Consider the following 19,441-nt stretch of genomic DNA (forward strand, 5'->3'; position numbering starts at 1 on the left):
TCCATTATTTGTTGCTTTCTGTTCTATATCATCTCACTGTCTGTGATTATGCCTCATCTCCTGCCTGTACTTACTTTCTCTGTTGCACGCTATCTTTGATTTATTTCTCTTTTACTTTTCCTCAGCCCTTTCACACTGGTTCACATCCCCCTGCCAAACTACATTAAACCCTCCCTAACAGATGTTGTAAACCTGCCTGCTAGGATATTGGACCCCATTGGGTTCAGGTGTAACCCATCCTTTTTGCACAGGTCGTACCTGCCCCAGAAGATGCCCCAATGATCCAGGAACCTGAAGCCCTGCCCCCTACACTGGTCTCTCAGCCATGCCTTAATATGCCCGATCATCCTATTCCTGCTCCCGTTAGCACGTGGCACAGACATCAATCCTGAGATTACTACCCTGGAAGTCCAGCTTTTCAGCTTCCTACCCAACTTCCTGAATTCACTCTTCAGGACCAACTCCCCTTTTCTACCTATATTATTGGTTCCAACGTGTACCAAGACTTCTGGCTGTTCAATCTCTTCCTTCAAAATACTCTGCACCCAATCAGAGACATCCCGTACCCTGGAATCTGGGAGGCAACAGAGCATGTGGGTATCTCTATCAGGCTGACAGAACCTCCTGTCTTTTCCACTCACTATGAAATCCCCTATGACTACCGCATTTTTCATCTTTTCTCTCCCTTCTGCACCAGGCTCAGTGCCAGAGACCTGATTGCCATGGTCGTCCTCTGTCAGGTCACCCGCTCCCCGCCCCCAACATCTAAAATGAGATAACTATTACTGAGGGGGTTACCACAGGAAAGCTCTCTACTATTTGAGCTCTTCCATTCCCTGACAGACACCCATCTGTCTAACTCCTGCAGCCTCGGGGTGACTAACTCCTTGTAGCTCCTATCTATCTCCTGCTCACTTTCCCTAATAAGCTGTAGGTCATCAAGCTGTAGTTCCAGATCCCTAACACGGTTTCTCAGGAGCTGCATCCTGGTGCACCAGGCGCAAATATGGCCATCTGGAAGACTGAAAGACTTCCAGGATTCCCACACCTAGACGACCACTTCAAAGTACTAACCCGACAGACATGCTGTCTATTCCCCCAGATAAAGGAAATGCAAGGAAAATATGTAGTCCACCAACCTACTTACCTTATCGAAGCCCGAATGAGCCAAAGACCTACCACTCTGTCTCAGACCACTCCGTTAATGACCGTGTCTTCCTTTTATTCCTGAACCTTCCCTGCTCTCCAATTTATGATTGGTGCGCCGGTTATAGTTGAGTTCTCGCAAAGCTTTCCCATTTAAGTTTTTGGTCCCGGACCTGTGCGCCGTTTCTTCTGTCATAGCTCTCCAACTCACGATTGGTGCTCGAGCTATGAGAAGTGTTTCACTTATTACGGCCTCCCCAGGCGGATACATAGTGATCAGGAACGGGATTTCGGGAGTAGGCTCATCCATGAGATACTGAGCATGCTCGGAGTTGAGAAGTCCAGGACTACTCCTTATCACTCACAAGGTGATCCCCAGTTCGAGAGGTTTAATTGGACCTTGCAGGATATCCTCGAAACCTTGGAGATCAGCAAGAAGAGCAGGTAGAATCAACATATTGGACATCTGGTCCACTGTTACAACTGAACCTGAAGTGAAGCTACCGGGTACTCACCATATTATCTGGTGTTTGGGCACAAGGCGAGGTTACATATTGACCTTTGTTTTGGGATAGATGAGGATGACCTACCACTGAAGACTTATCTGAAGTACGTGTCTGATCTGAGAAGCGAGTTGAGAAGGTAGTATGGCTGAGAGGGCTGAGAAAGGAGGTATGATCAAAATGTTAGGTTCTCCCAACTCATGCCAGGAGACTGAGTTTTCAGAGGAATTTGGGTCTACCTGGGAAGCATACCTGACTGCTGGGTGGCTACACCCTATGTAGTGGAGAGTCAGATGCCAAATGTACCAGTTTTACTGATGAAACCAGAGGATGGGAATGGGCTTGTCAACATTCTATATCAGAACCACCTTCTGCCTCTGGAACAAGAGGTGCAGGTTGACCCCAAGCCTGACCTGGAGCCTACACCTAGTAAGAGGACTCTACGGTGTTGCGGGGCGACTGAAAGACCAATAGCAAGAGAGATTGGACCGGCCCCCACTCCTGAGTGGGTTACTGATTCGGAGGATGAGGAACTGAGGGTGTGGAATATGTTGCCATTTGCTATCTCCCCACTGATTGAGAAAGAGATTCCCAACCGTTCTCATGCTGTCAGGAGAAATAGGGGTTGGGGGCAGGGGGTGTTATCTGTGGACAACATCGGTTACACTGCAACCTTGCAAGGAATGAAGCAGGGCTCAGCCAAGGGACAGAGGGGTCTGAGTTGCAGGAGAGCACAAATGGTAGACTGGGGGAGGCCTCGCCAAGTAGACCGGAAGTATCCCCAGTGGCGTCAGAACATGAAGAAATAAATGAGGGGGTACGGAGATCTGAAAGAATCAGGAGACCACCGGATAGGCTGGCCTATGTAGCACCGGGGGAGCAGAGTGCAGCCTCCACCCCTGTGGGGAGCTATGTCACTGCATCTTACACCTGGGTTTAACTTTGTGCTTCGCAGGAAATGTTGGCAAATTATTTCAATGTCATAAGGACATGACAAAATTTGGTGGGGGGAGAGTGTAAAGCCCTGGGAAAGGTTTCACTGCTAATGTAATAGTTTATCTGTTGCAGCAGTGTTTGCATTATGGCCAGAGAAAACAGGGGCTTTGGAATGTGTGCCGTCCAATGACGGGAAAGTTTCCTTTCTTGTGTGTCTGAGAAAGAAGTGATCTGGATCATTTGTTCGACAAGAGATGACGAGAGAAGACGCCAGAAAGGAGAGGTCGTAGACAGCAGGATGGTGCGGACTTGGAGTGGGGCAGGGAGTAGATGAGGCCCGAGGAAATTGATGGAGGACCAACGGAAGGGAAACCGCGAGCTCCAACGTGCACATTAGACTGTTTCATTAAAATGGGCCCTTTTCACTTTGTTTTTCATTACTAATCCTTTAGTCAAATTAAGAATTAAAGAGTTAAATCGTTTTATTGGATATGATGTACTCTCTGTTATTTCGTGGTACAGATTTGTAATGGGGTAACAAATCACAGAGCATCCACACAAACAAGTGGTTTTACACCTCAGATTTCACACATTTGACAGGGCCAGAGACAGTCTTCCCAAGACTAACGCCGCTGGCCAAACCTGAGGGTTACATTAGTTTCCTTATGCGGGTTTTTAAAAGCTTCCCGATCCTTTATCTTCCCACTAGCTTTGGCATCATTCTATGCCCTGCCTTTTGCTTCTACTTTGGCTGTAGCTCACTGGTCAGCCACGGTAGTGTCCTTCTTCCATTTGAAAATTTAACTAATTATGTGACTTCTAAAACCAATTGGCTGCACCAGTGATGATTTGGTGTGCTATGTTAAAGATGAGTGAATACTAATACAATCAATATTTTGTGTTTTGAATTTGCAATTAATTTAGATCACTTTGTGGAGACCAGTTTTCACTTTGACATATAGGAGTCTTTTTTTCTATTGATTAGTATCTACAAAATCAAATTAAATCTACAGTGATTCAGTGTTGTAAAACAATAAAATGAATACTTTTGAAAGCACTATCTTTGTAATAGAAATTAAATTAAATTAAACATGTAGTGCAGAAAGTGTGCAAAAAGCGAAAAGAACAGTGAGGCAGTGGCAGTGAGGATGAAGCTGTTCCTCACACATGAGTGTGTGTCTTCAGGATCTTGACCTTCCTCCTTGATGGTAGCAATGAGAAGAAGGCACATCCTGAGTGGTGCAGGTCTATAATGATGCCATTTTGAGTTTTCAGCTTTCGAAGATGACTAGTTGCCATGATGGCGCTGAGTGTGCAACTTTCTGCAACTGTTTAGGATTCTGTACGGTAGTCCGTCCATAAATAAAAAAGGGTTGACTTGTACAGTGGACTATTCTGAAGCTGTCCTTTTGGTTGATGTTACAGGTGGCGTCTCTGCTCTTTGGATCGCAGTGTTACTCATGAGCAGCCTCATTCTCAATATGTTGCTGGCTGCATTCTTCATCTACAAGTACATCCAGAAGTAAGTCCAGATGAACGTTTGAGTTCAGTTTTATTGTCATTTCAAATGTATGAATTTATATCACCAAATAAAATAACATTCCCTGGGCCAAGGTACACAACACATACTGCACATTACCACAAATAAATTAACAAATAATTAAATATATTCAATAAGATTGACATCTATCATAAGTTGCATTTACAACACTTCATAAGTGATGAGACCTGGATATTGGCAGGGAGTTCAATAATGGGGAAAAAGCTGTTTCCCATCCTAACAGTCCTTCTCATAATGCGACAGTTTCCCCTGCCTGATGGTGAGGGTTAGAAGGGGCAAAGATAGTCAAAGAGATTGTGAGACAGATGGGAGGGATCCTTGAGAATCCTAAGGGTCCTGCTAAACATCTTGGATGGGTGGAAGAGATACCCCGATGATCATCTCAGCAGCCCTTGTAATGCTTTGTTGGGTCTTGTGGTCAGATGCTTTTCGATTGCTGCACCAGACGGTGATGCAGCAGGTCAGGATACTCTCGATAGCACTCCCGTTAGAAATTGGTTAGAATTGAGGAAGGAGGTAGCCTCGCACGCCTCAATCTCTTAAGGAAATTGAATCGTTGCTGTACTTTCTTGAGAAAACATTTGGTGTTGGGGGGCCAGGAAAAATTGTGAGGAACGTTCAGCTTCTGTTCAATTCCCACACTCCGCTGTCTGCCTGTGGGTGACTGCTTCGATCGGGTCTGCATCTGTTCCTGTCCCTGTCTCCTCTACTGACTGGCAACCAACAAACATTCACGTTCATTGTTACATCCTACATACTGGTGGTATACAGTGCTTATAAAAAGTATTCACCCTCCTTGGAAGTTATTGTTTTACAACATTGAATCATAATGTGTTTTTTTTACACTGATCAACACTCCCATATTCCACACCCCCAAATACACAGTCACTCAACAGAAAAAGATCCTTTTGCGTCAAAGTGAAAATAGACCGCTACTAAGTGATCTAAATTAATTGCAATTATAAAGCTCAAAGTAACTGATTGCATAAGTATTCACCCCCTTCAAGTCAGTATTCAGTAGATGCACCTCTGGCAGCAATTACAGCCTTCAGTCTGTGTGGATAGCTTTATTTCAGCTTTGCACATCTGGACACTGCAATGTTTCCCATTCTTCTTTAAAAAAGCTGCTCATGGTCTGTCAGATTGCATGGGATTCGTAGTTAAACATGCCTTTTCTAGTCCAGCCACAAACTGTCAAGTGGATTGAGGTCTGGACTCTGACGTGGCCATTTCAGGACCTTATATTTGTCATTTTCCTTTGTGTATTGTTCGGGTCAAATTTGACCCGTTTTGACATTTGACAGCGGTAAAAGCACCCTAAATGTCATTTTCTTAGCCGAAATTTGATGATGTTTCCTACAGTGACCGAAAATACGCAAAAATAAAAATATTTTAAAAAATTATACTTTTCTACAGGTTCTACAAATTTTTGTACATTGAGGCTGTTTCAGGTCAAATTTGACCTGTATCGACTGAAATGGACTTTAGATCTCAGAAACATTAATTAAGGATTAATTGGCCATTTATTAATGTCAGGCTATTTATACATTCTAAATAGAGCTGTGGTTCAACATTTGGAATAGACAGTTGTTAAGAGGGGAATCTTGAGCCGTTGTACACTTTTTTGTACATTGAGGTTGTACCGGGTCAAATTTGACCCATTTCTATTGAAATGGATTGTAGATCCGTGAAACATTAATTAAGGATTAATCACCTTCATGTCAGATAGGCTATTTGTATACTCTAAATTGATCTGTGGTTCAAAATTTGGTACAAACACTTGTTATCAGGGGATTCTTGCACTGGGTCAAAATTGACCTGGACCATACTGTGAAGGTGTAGAACATGATCATCACACAAGGGCCATTCCTGTGTAGCTTTGGCTTTACGCTTGGGGTCATTGTCTTGCTGGAAAACAAATCTTCTCCCAAGTCCCAGTTATCTTGCAAAAATCAGGATTTCCCTGTATTTTGCTGCATTCATTTTACCCTCTAGCCTTTCAGGGCCCGCATTGAAGCATCCCAATAGTTTCATGATAGGGATGCTGCTTTTTGATGTGAAGTGTTTAGCTTACGCCAAACACAGCATTTAGTCTGATGGCCAAAAAGCTCATGTTTGTCTTCATCATACCGTAGAACCTTTTGCCAGTTGACTTCAGAGACTCCCATATGCCTTCTGGCCAACTATAGCCGAGATTTCAGGCAAGGGTTTTCAAAAGTAGCTTTCTTTTTGTGACTCTTCCATAAATCTGCAACTAGTGAAGCACTAGGGCAGCTGTTGCATGCATAGTCTTTTCCATCTCAGCCACTGAAGCTTGCAACTCCTCTGGAGTTGTCATGGATCTCTTGATGGCCTCCATCACTAGTCTCCTTCCTACACAGTCACTCAATCTCCTGAGGATAGCCTGCTAAGGCAGATTTACAGCTGTGCCATATTCTTTTCATTTCTTGATGATTGATTTCACTGTACTCCAAAGATATTCAGTGACATGGAAATCTTCTAGTCTCCATCTCCTTATTTGGGCCTTTCAATAACCTTGTCGCAAAGTTGGTTGGAGTGTTCTTTTGTTTTCATGGCGTACTTTTTGCCAGGATACTGACCCATCAGCAGTTGGACCTCCCAGATACAGGTGTATTTTTACTACAATCAATTGAGACATCTTGACCGTACACAGGTCTCCAAAAACAGATCTCCACTTAACTAATTATGTGATTTCTTGTTACACGGGCGTGGCGGTGGACAAACCCAAGTGCAGAACACGGGCGCAGAAACGGGAGGCGCTATTGCCGTAGCGAGCGTCGAATCGGTTTCCAGGAGAGTCTTTACCCGAAGTCTTGGGTTTGGAGAGAATCCAGGAGCGCTGCTAGACTTAGAACTAACAGTCGTAAGAACCATGAAACGAGGTTACTCACACAGGAGTCGACCAACGAAATGGCAGCTCCTTGTTGTGATCACAGGGTCTTTATCCTGCATTTTCTGATGGAAAGCAGGTGTGTGTAGTTAGTGGAACCTGGGAATGATTGGAAATTAAACGAGGGGACTGAGGCCCAATTCCTGAGGTAAATAGTAAGGTGGGAGATTACCAGAAGGCACCATGAATGTAACCCTCCCTGAACGGGAGCCTCCAGGCCTGTCTGGATGGTCCCGATGAAAGTCTTGATGAGGGAAGGATCCAGGATGAAGGAGCGGGGGACCCAGGAACGCTCTTCTGGACCGCACATTTCCCAATCTACCAGGTATTGGAAACCCCTGCCCCGACGGCGCACATCCAGTAGTTGTCGGACGGTGTATGCCGGATGGTTGTCGATGATACGGGCAGGTGGGTGAGTCTCAGCCGGGGAACACAAGGGGCTGACGGAAACTGGCCTTAACCGGGGAACATGAGAAGTAGGGTGGATGTGCATAGATCTTGGTAGTTTTAGGCGGACCGCTCCGGTATTGATAACACTTTCGATTTTGAATGATCGCAGGAAGCGAGGGGCGACTTTCCTCTGCTCGTTCTTGAGAGGGATATCCTTGGATGAAAGCCGCACCATCTGCCCCGGTTGGTACTCAAGCACCGGAGTCCGGTGTCGGTCGACCGTCTTCTTATTGCGATTTGCTGATTTGAGTAGCGCCGTGCATGTCTCCTCCCAGACCTTAAGGCACCAATCGATATGGTCCTGAACCGACGGTACCGCAAACTCCTCTTCTTGCGCGGGGAACAGCGGGGGTTGGTACCGCAGGGAGCACTCGAATGGGGACCTTCCACTGGCAGAGCTCACCAGAGAGTTGTGGGTGTACTCAACCGACGGGAGATGTTCGCTCCAGGTCGACGGGTTGATTGCCGTTACACAACTTAGCGTCGCCTCCAGGTCTTGGTTGACCCGTTCCGTCTGCCCGTTCGTCTGGGGGTGGAAGCCGGATGACAGGCTGACCGATGCACCTAAGGCTTGACAGAAGGCCTTCTATACCTGCGAGACGAACTGGGGACCTCGATCGGAGACGATGTCCGCGGGGATTCCGTGGAGCGGAAGACGTGGCGGACGACAGATGTGCGGTTTCTTGAGAGGAAGGGAGTTTAGGGAGGGCTACGAAGTCCATCGCCTTGGAGAACCGCGCTACCACAGTGAGTACGGTGGTGTTTCAATGTGATAGGGGTAGACCGGTGACGACGTCTAGGGCGATATGCGACCAGGGGCAAGTAGAGGACGAAGTAAACCCGCAGGTGGCTGATGAGAGGCTATACCCTGGGCACAGATGGAACATGCCGAGCCAAAGGAACGTGAGATATTGGAAATTAGGGAATTGAGGCCCAATTCCTGAGGTAAATAGTAAGGTGGTGGACCATGAGATTTCTAAAACCAACTGGCTACACCAGTGTGGATTTGGTGTCTCATATTACAGGGGGTGAATATGTATTCAATCAATTATTTTATTAAACTTACAGATATGTTTTCCTTCTGTCTCCCATGAGTGGAAGAGTGTTAAAGGAGGCGGTGAGAAAGGAGAAGGGTTGGGAGAAGGGAAGGGAGGGGTGGAAAAAGAGGGGAGGGGACAGGAAGGAGGAGAAGAAGGGGCAGAGTGGTGCCAATCCACAGCCTCTGTGGATGATGTTGTATCAAATGGTCTGGATGTCACAGTGAGGTGGGATCGGGGTGTGGATTTGCTGACACTGATGTTCCGTAACCCTGGGCCAAACTTCTGCTGTTCCAGACGGGATGCACGGACCAAGGAGAGGGCCTTGGAGATCCTGGATACCACTGTCAATTCAAGTGCACACTTGACCACACCTCAGGTACCGGTCAAGTTCAGTCCAGTAAGGGTCAGGACACCGGGAGCACAGCACAGCGGGAAGGACATTGAGGAAAGAGTGTCACCGTGGGGTTATGCTCACAGACTACCACAGTTTGGGGTTTAGGAGCATGGGTGAGTGAATGAGAGGGAGAGAGGATGAGAGAGATGGAGGTAGTGGAAGGGATGGACAGAGAGAAGGAGATGGAAAGAGAGAAAGAGAGGAATGAATGAAATAAACAAAAATGAGTGATTCGTTTAGAATTGGGAGGTGAGAGTGTAACTGAAAGAGAAGAGATGAGGGAGGGGAGGGGGAAAGAATAAGAGCATGGTGTTCACAACAGGGTTCTAGCCTGTTATTCATTAACCAGTGTTCGCAGCATTTAAATATCTTCGTCCTCAGTCTTCAAAGTTTAAAGTAGATTTATTATCAAAATACTTGTATGTCACCACCTTCTTTCCTGAGATTCATTTTCTTAAGGGCATTCACAATAAAAGCTAGGAAACATTGAAACTCCACAAATCATTGATGCAAACAGTTAAAGTGCAGAAGACAATGATTTGCAAATAGAAAATTAAAAAGTAAAAATCAACAAATAAGAAATAAATATTGAAAACCTGAGTTGTAGAGTCCTTGGAAGTAAATCCAGAGGTTGCGGAATTAGTTTAGTGATGGGGTGGGAGCGGTTCAATGCTGTTTGATGAAGAATTGAGATTTGCTTGTATTTCTGCCCCAGGACTTGGAGAGGCAGAGGATGAGGCAGATGTCACAGGAAGTTACAACAATAATGTCCGTTGGAGAGGCGGAGGAGTGTGGCCCGGTGTACGCCAGCCTGCGGGAGCTGCCCGGCGGTAGAGGTCCTGTTCGCAGGGGGGAGACGGTCATATACGCAGCGTTGCACTTCCAGTCAGTCGGCCAGCCTGAGGGGTCACAGCGCTAGTGGGTGGAGTTGGGGGGTGGGTGTGCGGAGAGAGACTTCTGGTTCTCCGGGAGATGGCCAGTGATGTAGGAAGCATTGCAGCCAACTGCACAGTAGGATCCTATAGAGCACAGGTTACTTTCTGACCATGTTCATTCATGTCAGGGGAAATTGGAGACTCGCTGACTCGGACAAATTATATCGCAAAGCTTCTATTCGGGGGCCGGGGTGCGCAGTGAAGAGATGACATCACTAAGGGAATGTTGTGCGGGATTGGGGGGAGCTGGTGAGGGGGGAATATAATGGGAGGGGCAGTGGGGAGGGTGCACCACGTTCTGGAAAGGATGAGGAGGAGGGAGCACTGCTTTGTTGGAGGGGCGATGAGGAGAGTGCATCGTGCTGTGAGAGCAACTATAAGGAGGGAGCGCTACGCTGTGGAAGGGGAGGTAGCCATTTCCGGGGAGCTCAAGATTTTCGAACAAGCTACAGACCTGGGAAGAAGGTATGGCATTTCCTCGGGAATGGAGCTTTCTCAGCTTCACCATGTCGGACTCAAAATCTGGAAATCTGCTTCTGCCCACGATCAATGACATATGGCAGTATAACATCGACAAATAGCAAAGGTTTGACATCCTCAGCGAGATCCCCTACTATGAAGAGGCAACTTACCTTAGTTCGACTTACTACTTTCCAATTGAATAAGCTATAATGGCAAAGACGGTGGTGTTGACATTGAGGGATATGGAAAGGGAACGAGGTATTGCACTCGTAACCAAACAATGAAAGATGGGCATTTATAAAACATAATTTGTCAAGCTATTGTTAATGATAGATCATGGAAAGGGGAAGATGACAGGGAGCACTGCACTGTGAGGGGGGTGGGGAGGGTGGAAAACCTGGCTGTGGGAAGGAAGATGAGCGGGAGCACTGCATTTTGTGAGGATAGGTGAGGACGGAGTGCGCGCTGTGGGAAGGCAGGTGAGGACAGGGAACTGCGCTGTGGCTGGTAGAGTTTATGCACAGTTTAAGATGAAAGGGGAGAGATTTATTGAGAACTCGGGGGGGGGGGGGAATCTTTTCAACTCAAGGCTGATCTGTGTATGAAACGAGCTTCCAGAGGAAGTGGTTGAGGCAAAGATGCCTGGACAGGTACATGGAAAGAAGGATATGGACTAAAGGTAGCTTAGATAGTACTGGATGAAAGTTTTCATAGTTCACTGCACAAATGGTTGATAAGTAAAACGCCAATACGCTGGGCATGTAAAGGTAAACACTGCACTGGCGCTAATTGTATGGGGATCCAAGTTCAAGAGCAAAGATACTTTGCCAAAATCATAAGTGGTTCTCAAACATTGATCAGTTTTTTCTTTCCACAGAAGGTGTCTGGACAGTTGGAATATTGCAGCCAGCTCTGGGCTCCCTGTGAAAAGAATTCAACTAATGAGGCTGGTGGGGGCTCAGACACTGCCTATGTTCAGCCATAGTACTGATTGGTTGGATATTAATGGAATCGGAGGGTATAGGGTTAGGCGAGGGAAGTGATAATCAGGTCAATAATCAGTCATATTCATTGAATAGTGGAACAGAGACGTTCTTGTCCTGATATTACATGTTATGTGGTCTACTGCTGCTGTAGTTCACCCACTTCAAGGTCCGACCTATTGCGTGCTCAGAGATGTTCTTCTGCACAGCACTGTTGTAACTCACGGTTATTTGAGCTAATGTCAACTTTCCTGTCAGCTGAACCAGTCTGGTCATTCTTCTCTGAGTCTGTCGTTAAGAAGGTCTTTTCCCCCCAAAAAAATCAGCTCACCGGTTTTCATTGTTTGTTTGTTCACACCACCGTCTTTGCCATTATAGCTTATTCAATCGGAAAGTAGTAAGTCGAACTAAGGTAAGTTCACATTTTTTTCACTACTCTGATGTTTGGTATGAACCTCTTGACCATGTCTGTATGCCTTTAAGTTGCTGCCAGATGATTGGCTGTACCTAATAAATAAATGATTGAGTGCATGTTCCATGGAGGACTTGTCTCATGTTACATTCATTAAAAGTGGAATTAAAGGTCTATCAGTTTTACTTCTCTGAACTATTTAATTCTATTGGATTTCCTTCCTCTCCTTGACAATGCAGCTCCTTGTGTCCATGTTTCTAATGTTAGCATGTCATGCTACCTGTCCACATTCCCGCCTGGGAAAACTTCTTTTGGAATGTGCTCAGTGAAGCAGAACACATGTTTCAGTCCACCGACTATGCATTTTCTCTCTCAGCCACAGCAGGTCCAATTTATGTGAAGCTTTGGCACCATATGATGCACATAATGCAAAGTCATAGTAAATTTTTTATCAATGGCCTGAATGGCAGGGAGTCATTGATGATAAATACTGGTTTCTTTTGGCAGCGCTCCATGTAAACGTGCCCAATAGTGTGTGATTAATCATGGCATTGAGAGATGTTGACTCCTGCTGAGAGTTTGCAATTGCTTATTGATGGACAGACCACACATGTGTGACTAGAAGTGTCTACCATGCATATGGGCAATGTCAGGTTGCCCAGCGGCACCTTGGTTTGTTTGGTGAACCTTGTCCAGACCCATCCAAAGGGACTGGGTGCGGGTGGATAGATGAAGAAAAGTGGGTGAGTTGCATGATCTGTGGATGGGTTCAGAAGCCAGGTTGATCATGTCCAAGGGAGTGGATCTTGTGCACCATCCATTTCCAGATCACTTTGCTCAGTGTCATTATCTCTGCACAGTTGGACAGCTACCCTGTCCCAAATTTTGCCATGAATGGTCCCACCAAAGCTTTGATTTCCAGTGATGAGGCATAAATAAGTTATTGTAGGAGATAAAGAGGTGCTGGAGATAACACATGAAGTCTAGGTGGGCTGGCTAATGGGAAGCTAGTGGAGGACTAACCAACCTGGTGAGGAAGATGTGATGAATGATGTGCCACAAAGGGCAGTGCTGCAGCCTCAGATTTTCAAATCAGAGCCAAAGCTAAATCTTAACCATTTGCTGCCACCTTCAGCCAGAAGGGCTGAGCAAGTGATCCACCTTATATTCCTGCAGTGGTCCCCGGCAGGATGGACACCAGTCCTGAGAGGGCAACCACTTCATCCACCTTCAGTGGTCCCCAGCAAAATAGGCATCAGTCTCTGCCAGTTTGGTTGACTCCACAATATCAATAAGAAATGGCATTTAGTACAGGAAAGACCATGGTCCCTGACGACATTCTGGCAATGGTACCGATGCCTTGTGACCCAGAGCCTGCCACCTCCTTAGCCAGGTTGTTCTAGTGCAACTACATCACTGGCAATTCTCCAACAAGCTGCCTGAGTAGATCCTATCCACATTAAACAGGACACGTCTAACCGGTCAGTTGCTTGGCAACAACCTGCTCACAGAAGCTGTTCTGCTAAAGTCACCACCTCTCCAGGCTTCATCACAGCTGGGATCGAAACACAGACAAGGGGACCAAACTCCCAGGGTGAGGTGGCATTCACTACCCTCATCATCAAGGCCACATTTGATCAAGTGTGGTATTAGGGGCTCTGGTTACACTGGAGTCCTCCACAGCTCAGAACCATACAAGGCCAAAGGAGAGACAGTGGACATGCAGATGGTGTTTGCAATAGCAGAAAAGACAAGGAGGGCTCAGCCTCAATATCCTTTTCCTCATCTATCCACCCGCAGCAGAGGGCTCAGCCTCAAAATAGAAGGACGTCGTTTAGAACAGTGATGAGGAGGATGAATATCTTTAAACATACGGTGGTGAATTTATGTAATTCATTGCCACAGATTGCTGTAGAGCCTAAGTCATTGGGTATATTTAAAGAGGAGATTGATGGGAACATAATTAGTGAGGGCATAAAAGGTTACAGGGAGAAAGGGAGGAAAATGGGGTTGAGAAGGAAAATAATCAGCCATGAATGAATGAAGGAAAAACACGATGAGCTGAATGGAAAAATTCTGCTGCTAGGCCTGATGGTCTATCATATCATGGTGGTGGGAGATGATTCATCTCAGCCACAGGATGTCCCTGTAGGGATTCCACAGGATGGTGTCCTGGGCCCAAACATCTTCACTGCTTCATCAATGACCTTCCATCCATCAGAGGGTCAGAGGTGATAAATGCACCGTGTTCACGATTTGCAGCTCCCTAGGTAATGGAGCAGTCCACAGCCAAGCGCTGGGCAACATGCAACCTGGGCTGATGTGTGGTGCTCATGTCATTTGCCATCGAACTGCCAGGCAGTAACGATATCCAACAAGGGAAAAGTCAACCATTTCTCTCTGACATTTCGTAGCATTGCTGTCATGGCATCCTCTACTGTCAATCCCCTGGGGTGGTGGGGAAGGCAGGTCACAATCACATTCTTAATGACAATTAGGGATGGGGGATTAAATGCCATTTCAAACTGTGAATCTCACATCCTCTGAGTGAATGATAAATGTTATTTTTTCACATTTTATGTAAGTGACGTGAAGGATGCACTGAAATTCTGGTTACTAATTTCATGAGGGCACTGTGATTGTAATTTGTATCTGGTTCATTATTGTACAAGGTTACAGTGAAAAGCTTTGTTTCCATGCCAGCCATTCATATCATTCCATACATAAGAACATCAAGGTAGTATTAAAGAAAAATCAATTACAGAATGCAGAATAAATGTTGCAGCTGCTGAGAATGTGCAGTGCAAGCAGACAATGAAGTGAAGGGTCATGGCGAGGGACATTCGGAGATCAAGAGTTCTTTGTACAAAAGGCCCATTCACAAGAATCTAAAGGTGGATTAGAACTCATCCCATCAGTCTATGAGAGATGAGTTGAACTCCAAGCATTCTAGATGTTGAACCCATTCGGGACAGGGATGGCACCAGAGTTTTCCCCGGAAACAGTCAGGTGACAAGTGGCATTTGTCCAAAGTGATGCCAGAAAATGACCACCTACAACCAGCAAGAGTCTGACCTGCTGCCCCATACCTCAGTGATGGCCCCACTTTCAACGCCCCTCAGGATGTTCAAGGTGGGGTGATTATCGCTTAATGTACCCTGAACATTCTGGGCTGTTCACCAGACACTGTTCTCAACCATTAACATATGGTGGGAGGATGGTATGAAACTGTTGCCCTGCGGTGAGTCGCTCATTTCATGATACCAAAAGCCACTGTCAACAGGACACAGGAGCGCAACTGAATACTCTCTGCAAGACGACATACGAGTCGCTACAACTTTCAAGACAATTGCTGCTGGTGCTGGAATCTGATAATGAGAACCATTAGAGGAAGGGAAGAGGCAAACGGAACCAGTATTAGATTGGAGAGGAGAGGGTGGAGATTCAGAGAGTGAAGCAGGTGGTTAGGTGGGTGAAGGACGACTGCGGGATGGGGAGGAGGACAAAACAGAAGGACGGGAGGGAAATTGGAAGGTGATGGAGTTACGTTTAAATGGAATATGCATTGGGGTTGTAGATGAGCCCGGGAGAATATGAGGTGTTGTTCCTCAAGTTTCCTCTGGGCTTTGAATCTACCTCATCCTCCCCTACCTAGCTCACTCACCCCATCATCCAAACCCTCTCCGACCATCCAACCCAATCTTGGTTCTCAAGGGATATTGCAACTTTGATAAAGAAGAAGAGAGAGTTGTATGGCATGTATAGGAAACAGGGAGTAAATAAGGTGCTTGAGGAGTATAAAAAGTGCAAGAAAATACTTAAGAAGGAAATCTGGAGGGCTAAAAGAAGACATGAGGTTGCCTTGGCAGTCAAAGTGAAGGATAATCCAAAGAGCTTTTACAGGTATATTAAGAGTAAAAGGATTGTAAGGGATAAAATTGGTCCTCTTGAAGATCAGAGTTGTCGGCTATGTGCAGAACCAAAAGAAATGGGGGAGATCTTAAATGGGTTTTTTGGAATTAAGGGAAACAAGTAGTGAGATCATGGAAATTGTACAGATTGAAAAAGAGGAGGTGCTTGCTAGCTTGAGGTAAATTGAAGTGGATAAATCCCGAGGACCTGACAGGGTGTTCCCCCGGACCTTGAAGGAGACCAGTGTTGAAATTGCGGGGGCCCTGGCAGATATATTGAAAATGTCGGTGTATACGGGTGAGGTGCCAGAGGATTGGAGAATGACTCATGTTGTTCCATTGTTTAAAAAAGGATCAAAAAGTAATCTGGGAAATTATAGGCCGCTAAGTTTGAAGTCGGTAGTGGGTAAGTTATTGGAGGGAGCACTAAGAGACAGAATGTACAAGCATTTGGATAGACAAGGACTTATTAAGGAGAGTCAACATGGCTTTGTGCGTGGTAGGTCATGTTTGACCAATCTACTGGAGTTTTTTGAGGAGGTTACCAGGAAAGTGGATGAAGGGAAGGCAGTGGATGTTGTCTACGTAGACTTCAGTAAGGCCTTTGACAAGGTCCCGCATGGGAGGTTAGTTAGGAAAATTCAGTCGCTAGGTATACATGGAGGGGTGGTAAATTGGATTAGACATTAGCTCAATAGAAGAAGCCATAGAGTGCTAATAGAGAATTGCTTCTTAGAGTGGAGGCCTGTGACTAGTGGTGTGCCACAGGGATCAGTGCTGGGTCCATTGTTATTTGTCATCTATATCAATGATCTGGATGATAATGTGGTAAATTGGATCAGCAAATTTGCTGATGAAACAAAGATTGCAGGTGTAGTGGACAGTGAGGAAGGTTTTCAAAGCTTGCAGAGGGACTTGGACCAGCTGGAAAAATGGGTTGTGAAATAGCAAATGGAGTTTAATACAGACAAGTGTGAGGTATTGCACTTTGGAAGGACAAACCAAGGTAGAATATACAGCGTAAATGGTAAGGCACTGAGGAGTGCAGTAGAACAGAGGGATCTGGGAACACAGATACAAAATTCCCTAAAAGTGGCGTCACAGGTAGATAGGGTCGTAAAGAGAGCTTTTGGTACATTGGCCCTTATTAATCAAAGTATTGAGTATAAGAGTTGGAATGTAATGTTGAGATTGTATAAGGCATTGGCGAGGCCGAATCGCAAGTATTGTTTTCAGTTTTGGTCACCAAATTACAGGAAGGATATTAATAAGGTTGAAAGAGTGCAGAGAAAGTTTACAAGGATGTTGCTGGGACTTGAGAAACTCAGTTACAGAGAAAGGTTGAATAGGTTAGGACTTTATTCCCTGGAGCGAAGAAGAATGAGGGGAGATTTGATAGAGGTATATAAAATTATGATGGGTATAGATAGAGTGAATGCAAGCAGGCTTTTTCCACTGAGGCATAGGGAGAAGAAAAACAAAGGACATGGGTTAAGGGTGAGGGAGGAAAAGTTTAAAGGGAACATTGGGGGTGTGCTTCTTCACACAGAGAGTGGTGGGGGTGTGGAATGAGCTGCCGGACAAGGTGGTCAATGCGGGTTCTTTTTTAACATTTAAGAATAAATTGGACAGATACCTGGATGGGAGGTGTATGGAGGGATACGGTTCGTGTGCAGGTCAGTGGGACTAGGCAGAAAATGGTTTGGCACAGCCAAGATGGACCAAAAGGCCTGATTCTGTGCTGTAGTTTTTCTGTGGTTTCTATGGTTTCAATCCACCAACACACAACTCACCCTCGATACTGACTCTCCCCTTCACTGTCAGACCCAAATATTGACAGTTCCTTCCATAATCCCTCCCCCACCCCCCACACACAGATGTTGCTGGACCCATTGAGATCCCCCAAAAGAGAACAGAGTTTCTCCACATTCAGACACGAACGGATAACTGGAGATAACACTCTGCCATACAAGTGCCTGGCAACAACCCGCTGCAACCGTAGAGAACAACCTCCCGTTGAGATTTACTGGCAATCCTGATGCAGAATCCCCATCATCAACATCCTGGAGATCCCTGGTGTCCTGAAACTCAAGGGGACCAGTCTTATAAACCTTCAGATACAGGAGCAGGTCAGAGACTGGGTACCTGCATACTCAAACTCCGAATGAAATATAGCCCGTGGTGTGCATCATTCGTGATTGCTTCAATGTGTTGGGTCCAGAACAGATCCTCTGAGATGTTGATGCCCAGGAACTTGAAGCTGCTCCCAGGATGAAGACTGGAGTGTGTTCCCCCGATTTCCCCTTCCTGAAGTTCACAGTCAGTTCCTTGGACTTGCTGAGGCTGAGTGTAAGATTGTGTTGTGACATCGCGGAGAGGGCTACACTATGAAATAGGAGCAAAATGACTACGTCTCAGAGTACAAAGGATACTTTGCACTACCACACTCTCCTCACTTCCACACACACGTTCTCCACTTCCTCTTCACTTTTTCCACCTCCTACTCCATTCGTTCCTCTCTCTCCTTCCACACCCCAACAACACCACTTCCCATGCAAACAGACCCTTCACTCTCTCTTCAGATCCTCCCTCGCTATTTGGAACGCCTTCTTCTCCCACCAGTCAGACCCGTCTTCCCTTCCCCTCCCTACTCTGACATCCCTACCTCCCATTCCCTCACCCATCCTACTCCGACACTCTATACCCACTCTGACACCGAAGGGGTCTCGGCCCAAAACGTTCGCTGTTCGTTTCTACGGATACTGCCCGACCTGCTGAGTTCCTCCAGTGTGTTGTTCGTGTTGCTCTTCCCTCCTCTGACATCCCCTCCCCAACTGAATCACTACCTTCTCCCCAAAACATGACGACTCATACCCCAGCTCCCTCCTCCTTGGATCACTCCCCCTTTATCTTCTCACTCGTACCCACCACCCTCCCCTTTCCCACTCGGACCCTGCCCCCCACCCCCCCATCGCTCAGTCCGGCATTGAGTTCAGGGAAAACTTCTCCACTCCTGGGATCACACTGAGCCCTGTGGGCCAGGGCACTGCCACACAGACTATTCCCTCTGCATCTGAGGCCGCTGGTTATTGATCAGGTCGGGGATTGAATTGTGTGCGGTCGATGTGGGACTCAGAGGAGTGTTTGCTTCCCTCGCTCAGAGCGGGCTTTCTGGATTCACACTCAGCCCTACCCTTGTGCAGAGAATGTACTGAGATAGGCTAGGGCAGGACTGAGAGAGCAGTGCTCTATCAGAGGGGCTGCACTGTTCAGAGGGCAGCACAGAGGGAGTGCCACACTCACTCTGGTTCTTTCATCTCATTTCCTGCTGCTGTACGAGACCATTTCATACAAGTCCTTTGGCACAGGCCTTTCTGCATTGTTTGTTGGATGAGGAACAGATTTGCGGAAAGCACCGAACTGGGATGTGGTGCAATGAATGAGGCTGGGGTCCAGGTGACGGGGTGTAGCTGCGGAGGGGATTCCAGAGACGGGGAGGAGTGCAGGAGTCGAAGGGATTTTCGGAGGTGGGCAGGTTGTAGGAGGCCAGAGGGTATTGCAGAGAAAAGAAGTACAGATTCTGAAGGAGGTTTCTGAAATTTTTGGGAGGTTTCCCAGTACTCACTTGTCAGTTTTCCAGTAGGATTTAACTAACCAAATCACAGCCACTGATGCAAGAAGAACGAGAACCCCTCTCACAGGCAGTGAGATGACTGGTATCTTGGATGGCTCTCCCTCAGCTGAGATACAAAGAAGAACAAAGAGAATTATTGATATCAACCTCAGGCACGCTGGCA

General features: G+C 46.3%; 1 protein-coding gene across 2 annotated transcripts in view; it reads left to right on the forward strand.

The window, feature by feature from the left end:
- The window catches only part of LOC140201663 (sialic acid-binding Ig-like lectin 13), a 138,752-nt gene extending 128,660 nt beyond the window's left edge, over nt 1-10,092 (forward strand). For both annotated transcript variants that reach the window (XM_072266125.1, XM_072266124.1), the window contains 3 exons: nt 4,011-4,107; nt 8,842-8,923; nt 9,657-10,092. In XM_072266125.1, coding sequence (XP_072122226.1) covers nt 4,011-4,107; nt 8,842-8,923; nt 9,657-9,860 — 383 coding nt within the window. In that variant the 3' untranslated portion in view covers nt 9,861-10,092. The remainder of the gene's footprint in view (nt 1-4,010; nt 4,108-8,841; nt 8,924-9,656) is intronic.
- Nucleotides 10,093-19,441: the final 9,349 nt, after the last annotated feature.

The sequence above is a fragment of the Mobula birostris genome, chromosome 8, assembly GCF_030028105.1.
Source record: "Mobula birostris isolate sMobBir1 chromosome 8, sMobBir1.hap1, whole genome shotgun sequence".
NCBI lineage: Eukaryota > Metazoa > Chordata > Chondrichthyes > Myliobatiformes > Myliobatidae > Mobula > Mobula birostris.